The sequence below is a fragment of the Cherax quadricarinatus genome, chromosome 90 (assembly GCF_038502225.1).
Source record: "Cherax quadricarinatus isolate ZL_2023a chromosome 90, ASM3850222v1, whole genome shotgun sequence".
NCBI classification, from domain to species: Eukaryota; Metazoa; Arthropoda; class Malacostraca; order Decapoda; family Parastacidae; genus Cherax; species Cherax quadricarinatus.
The window spans coordinates 536,352-553,711 of record NC_091381.1 but is presented as its reverse complement, the minus strand read 5'-3'; the positions used below and the strand labels follow the sequence as shown (position 1 = coordinate 553,711).

Here is a 17,360-nt window from a genome sequence, read left to right as displayed (position 1 = left end):
CCAAAAGTGTGGGTGATAGTAAGACTGTGGGTGAGAGCAAGAGTGTGGGCGATAGTAAGACTGTGGGTGAGAGCAAAAGTGTGGGTGATAGTAAGACTGTGGGTGAGAGTAAGAGTGTGGGTGATAGTAAGACTGTGGATGATAGTAAGAGTGTGGGTGAGAGCAAGAGTGTGAGTGAGAGCAAGACTGTGGGTGAGAGCAAGAGTGTGGGTGATAGTAAGACTGTGGGTGAGAGCAAAAGTGTGGGTGATAGTAAGACTGTGGGTGAGAGCAAAAGTGTGGGCGATAGTAAGACTGTGGGTGAGAGCAAAAGTGTGGGTGATAGTAAGACTGTGGGTGAGAGTAAGAGTGTGGATGATAGTAAGACTGTGGGTGATAGTAAGAGTGTGGGTGAGAGCAAGAGTGTGAGTGAGAGCAAGACTGTGGGTGAGAGCAAGAGTGTGGGTGATAGTAAGACTGCGGGTGAGAGCAAAAGTGTGGGTGATAGTAAGACTGTGGGTGAGAGCAAGAGTATGGGCGATAGTAAGACTGAGTGAGAGCAAAAGTGTGGGTGATAGTAAGACTGTGGGTGAGAGCAAAAGTGTGGGTGATAGTAGGACTGTGGGTGAGAGCAAAAGTGTGGGTGATAGTAAGAGTGTGGGTGACAGTAAGAGTGTGGGTGACAGTAAGAGTGTGGGTGACAGTAAGACTGTGGGTGACAGTAAGAGTGTGGTAGACAGTAAGAGTGTGGGTGACAGTAAGAGTGTGGGTGACAGTAAGAGTGTGGGTGACAGTAAGAGTGTGGGTGACAGTAAGAGTGTGGGTGACAGTAAGACTGTGGGTGACAGTAGGAGTGTGGGTGACAGTAAGACTGTGGGTGACAGTAAGAGTGTGGGTGACAGTAAGAGTGTGGGTGAGAGCAAGACTGTGGGTGACAGTAAGACTGTGGGTGACAGTAAGAGTGTGGGTGACAGTAAGAGTGTGGGTGACAGTAAGACTGTGGGTGACAGTAAGAGTGTGGTAGACAGTAAGAGTGTGGGTGACAGTAAGAGTGTGGGTGACAGTAAGAGTGTGGGTGACAGTAAGAGTGTGGGTGAGAGCAAGACTGTGGGTGATAGTAAGACTGTGGGTGACAGTAAGAGTGTGGGTGAGAGCAAGACTGTGGGTGAGAGTAAGACTGTGGGTGACAGTAAGAGTGTGGGTGACAGTAAGAGTGTGGATGACAGTAAGACTGTGGGTGACAGTAAGAGTGTGGTAGACAGTAAGAGTGTGGGTGACAGTAAGAGTGTGGGTGAGAGCAAGACTGTGGGTGACAGCAAGACTGTGGGTGACAGTAAGAGTGTGGGTGACAGTAAGAGTGTGGGTGACAGTATGAGTGTGGGTGAGAGCAAGACTGTGGGTGACAGTAAGACTGGGTGACAGTAAGAGTGTGGGTGACAGTAAGAGTGTGGGTGACAGTAAGAGTGTGGGTGACAGTAAGAGTGTGGGTGACACAAGAGTGTGGGTGAGAGCAAGACTGTGGATGACAGTAAGAGCGTGGGTGATACAAGAGTGTGGGTGACAGAAAGAGTGTGAGTGACAGTAAGAATGTGGGTGACAGTAAGAGTGTGGGTGACAGTAAGAGTGTGGGTGACAGTAAGTGTGTGGGTGACACAAGAGTGTGGGTGACAGTAAGAGTGTGGGTGACAGTAAGAGTGTGGTAGACAGTAAGAGTGTGGGTGACAGTAAGAGTGTGGGTGACAGTAAGAGTGTGGGTGATAGTAAGAGTGTGGGTGACAGTAAGAGTGTGGGTGATAGTAAGACTGTGGGTGACAGTAAGAGTGTGGGTGACAGTAAGACTGTGGGTGACAGTAAGAGTGTGGTAGACAGTAAGAGTGTGGGTGACAGTAAGAGTGTGGGTGACAGTAAGAGTGTGGGTGACAGTAAGAGTGTGGGTGACAGTAAGAGTGTGGGTGACAGTAAGAGTGTGGGTGACAGTAAGAGTGTGGGTGACAGTAAGAGTGTGGTAGACAGTAAGAGTGTGGGTGACAGTAAGAGTGTGGGTGACAGTAAGACTGTGGGTGACAGTAAGAGTGTGGTAGACAGTAAGAGTGTGGGTGACAGTAAGAGTGTGGGTGAGAGCAAGACTGTGGGTGATAGTAAGACTGTGGGTGACAGTAAGAGTGTGGGTGACAGTAAGAGTGTGGGTGAGAGCAAGACTGTGGGTGAGAGTAAGACTGTGGGTGAGAGCAAGACTGTGGGTGAGAGCAAGACTGTGGGTGACAGCAAGACTGTGGGTGACAGCAAGACTGTGGGTGACAGCAAGACTGTGGGTGAGAGCAAGACTGTGGGTGAGAGTAAGACTGTGGGTGAGAGCAAGACTGTGGGTGAGAGCAAGACTGTGGGTGAGAGCAAGACTGTGGGTGAGAGCATGACTGTGGGTGACAGCAAGACTGTGGGTGACAGCAAGACTGTGGGTGAGAGCAAGACTGTGGGTGACAGTAAGACTGTGGGTGACAGTAAGACTGTGGGTGAGAGTAAGACTGTGGATGAGAGCAAGACTGTGGGTGAGAGCAAGACTGTGGGTGACAGTAAGACTGTGGGTGACAGTAAGACTGTGGGTGAGAGCAAGACTGTGGGTGAGAGCAAGACTGTGGGTGAGAGCAAGACTGTGGGTGAGAGCAAGACTGTGGGTGAGAGCAAGACTGTGGGTGAGAGCAAGAGTGTGGGTGAGAGCAAGAGTGTGGGTGAGAGCAAGAGTGTGGGTGAGAGCAAGACTGTGGGTGAGAGCAAGACTGTGGGTGAGAGCAAGACTGTGGGTGAGAGCAAGACTGTGGGTGAGAGCAAGACTGTGGGTGATAGTAAGAGTGTGGGTGAGAGCAAGACTGTGGGTGAGAGCAAGACTGTGGGTGAGAGCAAGACTGTGGGTGAGAGCAAGACTGTGGGTGATAGTAAGACTGTGGGTGAGAGCAAGACTGTGGGTGAGAGCAAGACTGTGGGTGAGAGCAAGACTGTGGGTGAGAGCAAGACTGTGGGTGAGAGCAAGACTGTGGGTGAGAGCAAGACTGCGGGTGAGAGCAAGACTGTGGGTGAGAGCAAGACTGTGGGTGAGAGCAAGACTGTGGGTGAGAGCAAGACTGTGGGTGAGAGCAAGACTGTGGGTGAGAGCAAGACTGTGGGTGAGAGCAAGACTGAGGTTTGGAGTGTATATAAGGAAATAAATTACACAAATTATATAGAAACAAATTTATTTTTTGTATCAATTACATTTGAGATTTGGAGGAAAATACTCAAGGTAACCCTTTCTATTACTTTTGTTCCTTCAAGGTAATTCCATCCGTGAAGAAGAAGACGAGAGCAGTAGGTACAGAGAATGGTCAGGTAAGCTGATAAAGGAAGAGACGTAAAAAAAAGTCGACCAGGTAAGCAATAAATCTGATGACAGTCACAGTAACAGACGGAAAAGCTTCCCTATCCACAAAAAAAATGAATAGGTAAAAAAAAAAAAAGAGCTTGAGTGTTCTACAGAACTACAATTGGGCTTTTGTTTCTTGTTTTAATTTTTACATAAGGGAATGGTAGTAAAGAATGTGATAGATTGATAGACTATTGAGTTGAGAAATATTAATACTTTAAGTGAGCCAGGGACAAAGTTATTATAATTTTCCGTAGATCTTATTTTCCATTAGATAAGCTGTTTTTTGTCAGCTTTTTGGTTTTCTGTAGAGATCCCATTTTCTTAAAATATTTTTTGTTTGCAAACTTCAGTAGCAGCCTGGTTGATCAGGCCCTGAGCCACCATGAGGCCTGGTCACAGACCGGGCCGCGGGGGGTTGATCCCCGAAAACCTCTCCAGATATACTCCAGGTATCTTCAACCCAAAACTCCGTTTTAGTGGTCAGTACATGACATTTGGGTGTGGTAACAGTGGGTATCTTGTGACACCTTAGAGTGGTAACAGTGCTCTTGGCACAGGCGAGAGAAAAAAGGAAAAATTAAATTCCTCTCGTCATAAAGACAAAAACTTTTAATATATATGTATAGTTCAAATATAAAAAGTCAAAAAAGGCGTAATCCTAAACGTTAATATGGAATGCCACTCAATAAAAGGGCTGAATAATATCCAATCAACAGGTTAAAGTCATTTAAATTTGACAAAAGTCCTAATTTCGAAGAGAACTAAGGCCTTTAGTTTATATATTGCACGGATATAGCAACGGCACATTATTTTGTTTCTAACCATATTTTTTTAATATAGTTATAACAAGTAAAAGAAATATCTATATACATATCTACATTGCATCCTTAGTCTACATAAATTAACAGGTGGCAGGATCGGGCATTTTTGAGTGACAGTCATGCATCCGTAAGGTCAATTTTCTTATATAATTCAATAGGAAAATAAACTCTAAGGAAAACATAAACATCAAAATCATCTGATCATGTCACGTATTAATGTCTTCCTAGGAATGAGAGGAGAACCATTCATCATGTATCACTGTATAAGGATCCTCATGCTGTATGTGGAGACCCACGTCATTATCAACAGTATAAGGCAAAAGGGACTTCATGATCCCCTGATCAAATTCTCATTGTAAACAGATGTATTAATTCTTGATTCATAATCTGAGATGATTCGCCAGTGTATCATACTTTAGCCAATATTCAAGGCTATAATTCTGATATATTCGTTTTCTCAAGACAAAAATTGCCGGTGCAATCACCTTTTTCCTATACTGAACAGTTATTTCTTGGCTGTACCTATGTGTCACTGACATGTGATGTTAACTTACGCCAGAGAGGAGCAGGAAAGGTGTGGACGACGGTGTTAAGCCACACTGACAAAGAGGATGAGGTTCAGTAACATTCACATAACAGTATTTACTGGCTGGTATCAACTTGCTCCTCGACGTTGAAATATTCTGTGTCACGAGCTTAATTATTCGAAGTATCATTGATCGAAAAAGTAATTGCTATGCGTCACCAAAGTATTTTCAGATGGAAATCTGAAATTCGTTTAATTAGGATATAAATATATATATATATATATATATATATATATATATATATATATATATATATATGAATCAAGTTGCTCTGTTGGTATTTAAAATCCTTTAAATTTAATATAACATTACTTGCTTGGTCGCAACACAAGACTACAAGGACAAGAAATAATGACTTGTAAATATTGACTCAGTTTACTGATCCTCACTTCATATTTACGACTAGCAGCCATGTGTAATTGTACGTTCCAATGCTTGAAATACTGTAAATAGCTAAATCATCTGGGTTCATGATTGACAATGACAGTTAAAAAAAAAACGACGCACTTAAGCATGTACAAAAGAAGTGGGAGATCCAGTGGCCGAAAGTTAGTGTGTACTGTTTCTGGACACAAGTAGTGGAGTTAAACATGTAAGGTTGGAACACTAAGAGGATGCTTTATCGGCGCCGCTCGCAACTCTGACAAATGCCAGCTAATATAATCGCTCAACTTATTCCAAATCGTAAATACCATTTAGAGAATACTGTGGAGTCTGCACATAAGGATTCACCGACACACTTATCCAGTTAGAACGACTATTTTTCTTCAAAATCATAAATACAAAATAGGAGATTTGTTAAAGTCATCAGGTAGGAGCATTCACCTGATGCAGATTAATGGTCACAGCCGCGTCAGGGTAAGCTCTCTCAGGACCCGCCACCCACCACACCATAACAAAATATCACATGATCACAAAGGGAGATGGAGGAGAATAGGGAAATGAAGCAAGGGACAGGGAGGCGGTGGTGCTGGCGGTACCGCTGAGGAAGAAACCAAAAGAAAGGGTAGGAGAGATCGTTGTGAGAGATGGGGATGATTAAGGGTCGTTGAGAGGACTGTTAACGCCTGTGTTTCCCGTCCAAGGGTAGGTCTCCGGGCAGGGTTGACACGTCCTCATGTAGCGCACTCCTCCCTTGTGCCATACATTACATACTTTCTTGGTGGTGCACTTGGGGCGGTCCTGCGGGATATGAGGAAGTAATCAGTGGAAGCAAGAATGTGGTACGTAGCTCTATACATTATTATTAGGGAATATTTTTTGAAAGAGAATAAGGATGTAAGCAGCAAGAGGATATGTAAAGAAGCTTGAAAGATGAGGAGAGGGAAAAAGTCAGCAGGGTTGTAATCACCAATACGCAATACCAGCTGGTCTTGACTGGAGAGGTATGGTGATACCGACATACAAAATTCCAGATATTTTTCTGAGAAAATATTTTCCCATAAATTGATTCTTCAGTCTTAAGATTGAGGAAGTTCAAAATAAAGTCAATTGGAGTTCGTGTCTTCTACTTTGTTGAATATATTCCTAGCGATGGCTGGGGCAGCCAGAAAATTACTGGGTTAATATTTACTTAAACTAGAATTAATATTAATTATTCACCAGTAGTTTAATCTCATGACGATTCTGCTTAACATTGTATTAAGTGCTAATTAACAAGAGACTATGTTAAATGACGTTTATCTGATGGACTGTTACAGCATGTGCTTAACTGCTTACATATGGTGTGAATCGCTCATGCTAACCCACTTACACAGGTCCACTCACCTGCTAAGTCTGTCCACCCAGCCTTGGAGTAAATCTCTAGCGACTGCAGTCTTTTTGGTTTGGTATAAGCAAGGAACTATGGGATAGTATCTGCCCGAAGGCGAATCATCGGTAAACCTGTCGTTGTACTTATGCCTCAGGAAACTCTGCTACCTCCTCCTTCTAGGACAGGTAGTTGCACACACAACTCTAATTGATGTGCTACATCCCAGTAATTCGCAAGAGTGTCACTTGCACATAATAGTATTGTTCGTCCTGGAGTGTTCCAGGAACTGACAATAGTGCAATGTGCCCCCATAGTAGGGTTCCGGTACATATTGCTCCTGAGATTAACACGTTTTCACAGCTTGGTTTATGAGAAAACACTGTCCAAGGCGTTTGAAACCTGGCCTAGCAATGCTTGTCCTGAGCACCCAGTGGGTCGACAATGTAAGTCAACGGAGAGGGAAGGTAAATAGGACACACATGACACTGGAATAGGAGACTGGAATCTAAGAGGAAGGGGAAATTAATCGAGCGAAATTAAAGAGGGATGCAAAGCATGAAGTTAGTGAGAAGGCACAGAGGAAAAGAGTGGAGGAGAAACCAGGAAACAGAGTGCAAACGAAGGAGGTGAGAGATAAACAAGATATAAAATATGGTAGAAAAGTAGGAGAAAGAAGGGCAGGCAGAACAAGAAAGGATAGGTAGAGGGGAAAGAAAGTGGGAAGTGTGGAGAAAGAGAAAAAGGGAGGTTGTTAAGAGCAGCTAAGGATGAGGGAGAAAGATTTAAGCAGGAGAAGAAAGGAAGAGAGAATGGTAGAAAGGTCAAGGAACGGAAAGAAGTGGATAAGGAAAAGGTAAGTTAGGTAGGTAGGTAGAGGAAGCAAAGAATGGAGGACAAGACAAGAATAAAGGTAGTTACGAATACAAAAATATACTCCATAAGAAGGGAAGGAATGGGAGAGAGGGTAGAAGACAAGTAAGATAAAGGAGGGAAATAGGCAGTGAAAGTGAAGAATGGAGAGAAATCCGCTAATTCCAGCCATCACGTACCGAATAGTTACAGCTGAAGGGAGCAAAGTTCTTGATCCTGCTGAGTGGAGTTGGATCCCTCAACCACTGGATAAGCTGCCAGTTGGTGGTGAGCCAAACGTCATCCATAGCTGTGATGGTGTCCAGGAAGGCGATAAAACCTTCCTTGTGGTGAGGCGTGGTGAACCACGCTGCGTGGTAGAACAAACCAAACGGCGCTCTGTGTGAGGTCAAGTTAGGTTACTTTGCTTACTCTGACAACATGCAGTAAACTGCATAAAACTACACTGTATACAACTACGTTATATAAACTACACTGTGTAAAACTACGTTATATAAAACTACACTGTGTAAAACTACGCTATATAAAACTACACTGTATACAACTACTCTATATAAAACTACACTGTATAAAACTACGATATATAAAACTACACTGTATAAAACTACACTGTATAAAGCTAAACTATAAACTACATAATAATAAACTACATAATAATAAACTGCATAATATAAAACTATATAGTATAAACTACACTGTATGAAACAACAATGTATATTACTACACTGTATGAAGCTATATTAATTTCCTGCCACAGAATATTACCAGGCGGTATTACGTAGCAATGTATTACAAATGCAAGAAATAATGCAGTTTTTTTTAGCAAGGCGAATTTATCCGGAGACTGCAACATCCTGCCAGGGGTGAGGTACAGTGGTCATGTCTTTATTGAACGATACTTGGAGAATCAGCAGTGCATCAGTGCAAGTCCCTTCTTGATGCCTGGCAGGGCTCAGGAACCAAGTTTTAGATGCACGTCCCTTCCTTGGATCAAACTTTCTTATCTGCCATTTTCCAGGCTCCGTACGAACTCTATGGGCTTAGTGCCTCGAGGAAATAAAAAAAATAATGATCAAACTTCATTAATTAAGCCCATTTACCTCTCATTCCCCTAGAGATACATGACCCCTATGGGTTTAGTGCTTACACATGAATGTAATAGTAATATTTGATAAGTGCATCATGGGGACATATGACAATTTTCTTTCCAAGTCATTTTCCATCACACAGGAAGTGATGCACAATAATGAAATCTGTGAACCGGTACTGGGAGATTTCAGGAGGACGATAAGCATATCTTTATGGGTTCCACACTGTAATGGTCATGAGAGACGGTAGTTGTTTGTGGGATAAGGATATAAGGAGGTTATGAGGAAGGATATAGGGTAAGAGTGGGGAGGGGAGAAAGTGTATTAGGGGTAGAGGAAAGGGGGTGTTGTGTGGTAAAACAGTGGGTGGTTATCGGGAACAGAATGGGTTCTGGGAGGGGACAGTGTCGTAGTGGGGAAGGAAGAGGGTTGCTGTGAAATAGGGAAGAAGGCAATTGTCGGGAAAGGATTGGGAGGTTGTGGAGAGGGAACAAAGCGGTTGTATGGAAAGATATAGAGTGGATGAGGAGAAAGTGTGGTTGTAGGGAGTGTAAAGAAAAGTTGAGGGTTAGAGGTGAGGGTGATTGTGAGGAAGGAGAGAGGGTGAGCCGTAGAGAGGAAAATAGCTGGTTGTGGGAAAGAAGAGAGAGGGGTTATTAGGAGGAGAAAGGGTGGTGGTTGGGGAAGAAGGGAGATTAATTGTGAAGAGAAGATGGTGCTGTGGGGGAGAAGCCAGGTGGTTTGTGTGGAGGGGAAGAGGGTACTATTGAATGGAGGATAGGGCAGGTAAGATGTGGGGACACGAGGGGGTTCCTTTGAGAGAGGAGGGAGGTAGGTTGGGGCAGGGGAGAGAAAGCGTTTGTTCGGGAAGGAAGAAGAATGGGTAAGGAAGTAATACTCCTCCCATACCTCCTGCTACTGCCGGTGTGCAGCTTCCTGACCATCCCACTACGTTTCCATCAGTCGTTGACTGTTATCAGGATGCAAGTTATTAGCAGTACAGTTTTGTTCAGTTTGTTGCTTGTCTGTCTCTCAGAATACTGCAAATACTCTAACATAAAAACGCACATGACGTGACTAAATTTTGGAAAAGGCTGAACCAGAGCAGAAAAAGAGGTTAATCGTCTCTTCATCTAAACGCCTTGATCGCACTCTTGTCCTTCACCGTCCTCCTGCTAAGCCTCGACTTGATAATTGTCTTCGGTAGAGCGAAGTGTCGTTCAGCTCTCACTTCCAGTTTCCTGATTCAGTGTGGTTTGTTTCACTTTCGATATTATAATTTTACATTCTTCTTTTGTTTCTTCCTTCTTGCTACTGCTTCATTCCATGCTGTTTTCTTCCTTATTGTCTGTTGCTAATGTTTCCCCTACCTGTTGCAGCTATTGCCTTGTTAAACTTTCTTTCATCACTTCTACATCTCATCTCTTCCCTGCTTCTTACCTGTTGGTGGTGTAGTGTCTCTCGAAGTTCTTGATCAGCATCTTGTAGACTCCCTCAGCATCTGGGGGTGTGGTGCAGGCGTCACCCATCGAGCACCGACCTCCATTCAAGTCCTGCCACATCACCATGGGCACTTGCCACAATCCTGTAGGCAGAGGAAGGACAAGAGGCACGTAAGAAATGGTAGAGACTGGGAAACAGAGTAGAAATTAGGTGTAATTGAGAGAGAGAGAGAGAGGGAGGGAGGGAGAGAGAGGGCGATACGGATGCTTAAGTGATTTAAATAATGTGATTTAAGTCATAGCTATGGTTTAGATAATACTGAAGCATCCTGAGAAGGCTTGAGATCCTTAGATCCTCATCTGTATAAGGGGTATTATGATCAAGTGCCCCTAAGTGATCCAGGAATTACAAAGGTTATTGGGTGGTTAATTGATTCACACTAGTGATCCTAGCCAGTGTAACGTAAAAATTACTAGAAAATATAAAAAGAAAAATGAGCACAACCATAGATAATAAAATGAAAGCTACTCCATATAAATCTTAGTGACAAATAATATATCATCAGACGTATGGCAAGGAAGAGACAAAGTATATTGCATATTCCCAGATTATACAAACAGTATTGATTCGTTACTAATAAATAGCTACAGTACTTGATAAATTGGAGAAGCAAGCTAAGGTAACAAGAAACATGTTAGCAGGGATAAGAGAATACCTGAACGATAGTAAACAGTCACGATAAGGGATGAAGCATCAAAAAGTTGAATAGAACTACCCACTCACCAGGATATGAATTTGTTGGACAAGGAGGGATCATGCAGTCGTGGAAGATCCTGTAGTCGAGAGTGTAGGGCCAGCTGGGTGGATTATTCTCGTAGACCGGCATAGAGGAATCGTATGTGAAGTTTTCCTGCCACAACATCCTGTACATCTTGTTACCACCCACCTGTCAACCCATACATCATGCTATTATTTATCTTCAGTATGAAAATGGTATACATTACAGACATGTTGATAAATAACACGCATGTTCAACAGTTAGATATGTTTAGTCGAATACAGAGGAGTTTTCAGTAGTAGTAGAGATGTGAAGACGATGTAATCAGTCATCATTATTTATCTTGACTGTGTACTCTGTTATATTCATGCAGGTTAATGTGGAAACGGTTATGCATACACTATGTAATAAGTTCATACATTTTACTAAGATTCTCGTTACAAATCATTATTTATACAACTATAATGAATTAGGAACATAAAGAGTACTGTAGCAGGCCTAGTGGCCCATATTAGACAGGTCCAACTCACACCCACCCATACCCATTCATGTTATTGTCTAACCTATTATTAAAGCTACAAGGAGTTTGTTCCACTCATCCTCACTCTTTTACCAAACTTCAGCTCATTGTTTCGAGTCCTATCTTGGTTAGATATTTTTAGTACGTTATTTACATCCCATTTATTTATTCCTGTTTTCCACTTATACACCTCATTTATATCTTCCAGAGAGTGCAGATTTAATGCCCTCAGTCTATCCAAGTAAGAGAGATTTCTGATACATTAGATCAATTTTGTCATCCTCCTTCGTACGTTTTCCAATGCACTGATATCCATTCTATAATATGGTGGCCAGAACTGTGCAGCATATTCTACATGAACTCTAACCAACAATATATAGAGTTGAGTATCCTGAGGGTTCCTGTTATTTATATTTCTTGATATGAAACCACGAGATATATGGAACACCTTGATATCTTAATTTGAAGACGTTTCGGCAATCAGTTCAATGCAATTCGGTATTAATTCAAGACTACTCAAAAGGTGGTGATCACCGGCATCCAGGACGAGAGGCAGATTACCTCATCTTCTTCCGTCTCCAGTTCCATCAGCTTAAAATTATCTCTGCAGTGAACTGATAAAGCCACTACATGACGGAACGTCTTCAGATAAATAATTCATCATCTTGTCGGTATTATATTTCAATACTGCAGTGAAATACGACTATGTTCAGTTTTAATGGGCACCTGATTTTTGAAGCATTGATGGCCAAGTGGACTAAAGAGTCTCGGAATTTTGGAGGGTTTCTCTGGAGGCGCGCTAAAATATTGGGGGTTTGATCCTCGGCTAGTTGCAGTATTATTTGCTTAAAACCACTCGTTTGTGGATGCATTAATATGTGTACTGCTCGTGAAGACTCATATTCCAAATGGGAGTATAATGAAATTAGTCCTGTAGCTTCCACGGCCACGAAAGTGCTCTCATCAAGGGTGATACGTCCTGTGGTACTGGACATGTTATCCTCAATGCGAAATTTCACCTCTGATGTTTGAAGCACTGAAGACCAAGTAGACTAAGGCATCTCGAAATTTTGGTGGGCTTCTCGGGAGGTGTGCTGTAAGCTGGCTGCCTTTGATCAAAGTCTAGCGCAAGCTGGACTCCAGGGTATTGGTCCAGTGTGGGTAGATTGGTAAAGCACTGCATACCTTGTTCCAAGGTTCGTAGGTTCGAGTCTCCTTCAGCCAGAGATCAGTGTTTGTATTATATTTTGCCTGCTCTTGCGAATTCCTTGCATATACCTTATATATATATATAAATATATATATATATATATATATATATATAGGTTTAAAAATGTAGTGTTAGTGTGTTCAGCAGAAGTTTGTGGTTACAGGAAAGTGGGTGCGGGAGGGAAGAGGAGCGATTGGTGGAATGATGATGTAAAGAGAGTAGTAAGGGAGAAAAAGTTAGCATATGAGAAGTTTTTACAAAGTAGAAGTGATGCAAGGAGGGAAGAGTATATGGAGAAAAAGAGAGAGGTTAAGAGAGTGGTGAAGAAATGTAAAAAGAGAGCAAATGAGAGAGTGGGTGAGATGTTATCAACAAATTTTGTTGAAAATAAGAAAAAGTTTTGGAGTGAGATTAACAAGTTAAGGAAGCCTAGAGAACAAATGCATTTGTCAGTTAAACATAGGAGAGGAGAGTTATTAAATGGAGAGTTAGTGGTATTGGGAAGATGGAGGGAATATTTTGAGGAATTGTTAAATGTTGATGAAGATAGGGAAGCTGTGATTTCGTGTATAGGGCAAGGAGGAATAACATCTTGAAGGAGTGAGGAAGAGCCAGTTGTGAGTGTGGGGGAAGTTCGTGAGGCAGTAGGTAAAATGAAAGGGGGTAAGGCAGCCGGGATTGATGGGATAAAGATAGAAATGTTAAAAGCAGGTGGGGATATAGTTTTGGAGTGGTTGGTGCAATTATTTAATAAATGTATGGAAGAGGGTAAGGTACCTAGGGATTGGCAGAGAGCATGCATAGTTCCTTTGTATAAAGGCAAAGGGGACAAAAGAGAGTGCAAAAATTATAGGGGGATAAGTCTGTTGAGTATACCTGGTAAAGTGTATGGTAGAGTTATTATTGAAAGAATTAAGAGTAAGACGGAGAATAGGATAGCAGATGAACAAGGAGGCTTTAGGAAAGGTAGGGGTTGTGTGGACCAGGTGTTTACAGTGAAACATATAAGTGAACAGTATTTAGATAAGGCTAAAGAGGTCTTTTTGGCATTTATGGATTTGGAAAAGGCGTATGACAGGGTGGATAGGGGGGCAATGTGGCAGATGTTGCAGGTGTATGGTATAGGGGGTAGGTTACTGAAAGCAGTGAAGACGTTTTTACAAGGATAGTGAGGCTCAAGTTAGAGTATGTAGGAAAGAGGGAAATTATTTCCCAGTAAAAGTAGGCCTTAGACAAGGATGTGTGATGTCACCGTGATTGTTTAATATATTTATAGATTGGGTTGTAAGAGAAGTAAATGCGAGGGTCTTGGCAAGAGGCGTGGAGTTAAAAGATAAAGAATCACACAAAGTGGGAGTTGTCACAGTTGCTCTTTGCTGATGACACTCTGCTCTTGGGAGATTCTGAAGAGAAGTTGCAGAGATTAGTGGATGAATTTGGTAGGGTGTGCAAAAGAAGAAAATTAAAATTGAATACAGGAAAGAGTAAGGTTATGAGGATAACAAAAAGATAAGGTGATGAAAGATTGGATATCAGATTGGAGGGAGAGAGTATGGAGGAGGTGAATGTATTCAGATATTTGGGAGTGGACGTGTCAGCGGATGGGTCTATGAAAGATGAGGTGAATCATAGAATTGATGAGGGGAAAAGGGTGAGTGGTGCACTTAGGAGTCTGTGGAGACAAAGAACTTTGTCCTTGGAGGCAAAGAGGGGAATGTATGAGAGTATAGTTTTACCAACGCTCTTATATGGGTATGAAGCATGGGTGATGAATGTTGCAGCGAGGAGAAGGCTGGAGGCAGTGGAGATGTCTTGTCTGAGGGCAATGTGTGGTGTGAATATAATGCAGAGAATTCGTAGTTTGGAAGTTAGGAGGAGGTGCGGGATTACCAAAACTGTTGTCCAGAGGGCTGAGGAAGGGTTGTTGAGGAGGTTCGGACATGTAGAGAGAATGGAGCGAAACAGAGTGACTTCAAGAGTGTATCAGTCTGTAGTGGAAGGAAGGCGGGGTAGGGGTCGGCCAAGGAAAGGTTGGAGGGAGGGGGTAAAGGAGGTTTTGTGTGCGAGGGGCTTGGACTTCCAGCAGGCATACATGAGCGTGTTTGATAGGAGTAAATGGAGACAAATGGTTTTTAATACTTGACGTGCTGTTGGAGTGTGAGCAAAGTAACATTTATGAAGGGGTTCAGGGAAACCGGCAGGCCGGACTTGAGGACTCTGAAGGAGGGGTGTTAATGTTTCAGTTTAAACTGTAGTGTAAAGCACCCTTCTGGCAAGACAGTGATGGAGTGAATGATGGTGAAAGTTTTTCTTTTTCGGGCCACCCTGCCTTGGTGGGAATCGGCCAGTGTGATAATAAATAAAATATATATTATATATATTATATTCTTTTCCCTGATAAAGGAATAATAACAGTAATTGTTTCAGGTCACCACTACCATTGTGTTGTCATATCTGACTTGAGGATTTTGTACTTATACATCCACTTTGACTTGGATACCATAGAGGCAGCTACTCTATCATAGAGGCAGCTACTCTATCATAGAGGCAGCTACTCTATCATAGAGGCAGCTACTCTATTATAAATATTGTGCTTGCAATTTTGTGACTAATTATAATCTTTGCTTGTAATTTCATTTTCACGTAGTTTATCAAAAACGCGTCGTGGTTTACCATTACTCAAATATAGTTTTGTGTAATGGTTATAATAAACTTTTCCGTAGCTAGCCTTTGAATTGCATTTCTTTCACGTGTCCCCCTTTCTGGAAAATTAAATAATTTAAATTGTGATGAAGTTGTTTACTTGTAAGTGTGATGGAGAAGACAGGATCAATACATGCATAAACAAATTAGTTACAACTTGTTAAATTACCTCTGTACTTTGCCAACAGATCGTATACTGTTAATACTCTACCAAAATCATAAATCGATAAGATACGACATCTCTTCTTTGGATGAGGCTTATGACACTGCCCTTTTCGGGGATAAAATATGATGATTCCTTTGCGTTTACTGTTTCCTCGAACCAATAAGAGAAGCTAAAGAGCAGGAAAACACAAAACTGGAGGTACTCACGGCAAGGAAGGGAGCTCTCATGCCCCTCACGTCCTCCATCTTGACGCCGCCGTATGCTGACAGGATCTCCCGCTGGCCAGCGATCTCCTTCGCCCACTTCTTGGTAGAGAACTGTTCTCCAAAGCTATGTCTGAGGTGGGCAGGGAGGGAGAGTCCAGATGTGGAGGCGTGAGTGGGAGAGTTAAAGTGATGAGGGTGGATAACTTACTTGAGGGTGTGGTGATGTGAGAGTATGGTAGTGATGTATGGTGATGCGAGTGTGGTGATGCAGTAACGTGAGGGTAGGGTAGTTAAGGTGTGGTGATGTCTGGGTGGTGATGAGAACTGGTTACTATGACTTATACATCCTCTCAAACAGTATAACGTTAATTAGATTTCGAAAGTATTCATTCAGTTATTAATGAATTATATCTATCATGAAAACTGAATATTCCAACAATTACAAAAAAAAAAATCAGGGAATGAAATTTTCATTGTGGTGAGTCAATCATGAAAAAATAAATAATGATAGAAAAAGTGAGTGGCAAGGAAGCAATGTTTAATAATATACTTAATTGTAATTTAAGTAGTTATGATAAATCTTAAGAGATTCGTTTATATTTACATTGTACATATTGCACAAGAGGCGTACCATATACTATATATATATATATATATATATATATATATATATATATATATATATATATATATATATATATATATATATATATATATGCAAGACAAGCCACGGGGGGGGGGTGTAAATCTTTAGCTAAAGTACTTTCACACTTCTCAGTGCATCATCAGGAGCTATGAAATGTTGCAAGGCATCAACTGAAGGATTGAGGAGATTTTTTTTACAGAGTAGCGCAGCGCGGGTTGACACCAGCCACAGTCTCTCTGTGAGGCAACTGCTTGCGTGCCACCTGTCCTACGACTCTCTCCGTCCTCCCCCAACATGAGGCATGAGACGGCCTCTGGCTTTTCTGCAGTCAAGGAATAGGAAATCAGAAAATACAATAGCCAGCCCCAAGCTTCTTCTAGAACAGGTTATGTGACTTGAGAAAATATGTTTCACAGTGGATAATATACATATGTATTCCCATTATTCTGTGTAACCCCTTAATTGAAAAAAGAGAAATTAATGTACTCTTTGTTTGTTTAAAAGCCATAGTCTGGGGTTTAGGAATGTTCCCCGGGGTACTCAGAAGTATCTCTTCTGGCTATGGTAGTTTCTAATTTCTTATTCCTTGACTGCCTGAAAGCCAGAGGCCATCTCCTGCCTCATGTTGGGGGAAGGACGAGGATGGTCGTAGGGCAGGTGGCACACACAGAAACTTTGGCTGGTGTCAGCCTGCACTGCGCTACTCTGTGAAAAATCATCTCCTCAATTCTTCAGTCGCTGCCTTGCAATACTGCATAGCTCCTGATGACGCAGTGAGAAGTGTGGAAGCACTTGAGCTAAAGATTTCCACCTCCCGTGGCTTGTCTTGCATTGTTAGATATATATATATATATATATATATATATATATATATATATATATATATATATATATATATATATATATATATATATATATAATGTTAATTTACTAGCTAACAGGCATTGTACAACGTTAGAGACAGCGGGCTTTATCTCAAAAAAAAAAAAAAAAATAGCAAAACCATAAAGTTTAGAAGCTTCCTTAAGATTTCAAAACAAAGCCAAATAAAAACATGCCATTAAGGAGAGTAATTTGCATCACAGAGAGACAGACAGAGAGACTGATGCATCAGTGGTCCCGCTGGATGCTGCGGTGGACCTCAATATCCGGGTAACATGCAAGAAAACAGTGTGATGCATATTCCTCTCCCG

The 17,360-nt window shown here is 41.9% G+C and overlaps 1 protein-coding gene across 21 annotated transcripts in view; it reads right to left on the bottom strand.

Moving 5' to 3' along the window:
* Positions 1-3,518: 3,518 nt before the first annotated feature.
* The window catches only part of Cda5 (Chitin deacetylase-like 5), a 339,947-nt gene continuing 326,105 nt past the window's right edge, over positions 3,519-17,360 (bottom strand). For all 21 annotated transcript variants that reach the window (XM_070104251.1, XM_070104253.1, XM_070104256.1 and 18 more), the window contains 5 exons: positions 15,522-15,651; positions 10,722-10,884; positions 9,936-10,080; positions 7,587-7,785; positions 3,519-5,966 (listed from right to left, as the gene is read on the bottom strand). In XM_070104251.1, coding sequence (XP_069960352.1) covers positions 5,823-5,966; positions 7,587-7,785; positions 9,936-10,080; positions 10,722-10,884; positions 15,522-15,651 — 781 coding nt within the window. In that variant the 3' untranslated portion in view covers positions 3,519-5,822. The remainder of the gene's footprint in view (positions 5,967-7,586; positions 7,786-9,935; positions 10,081-10,721; positions 10,885-15,521; positions 15,652-17,360) is intronic.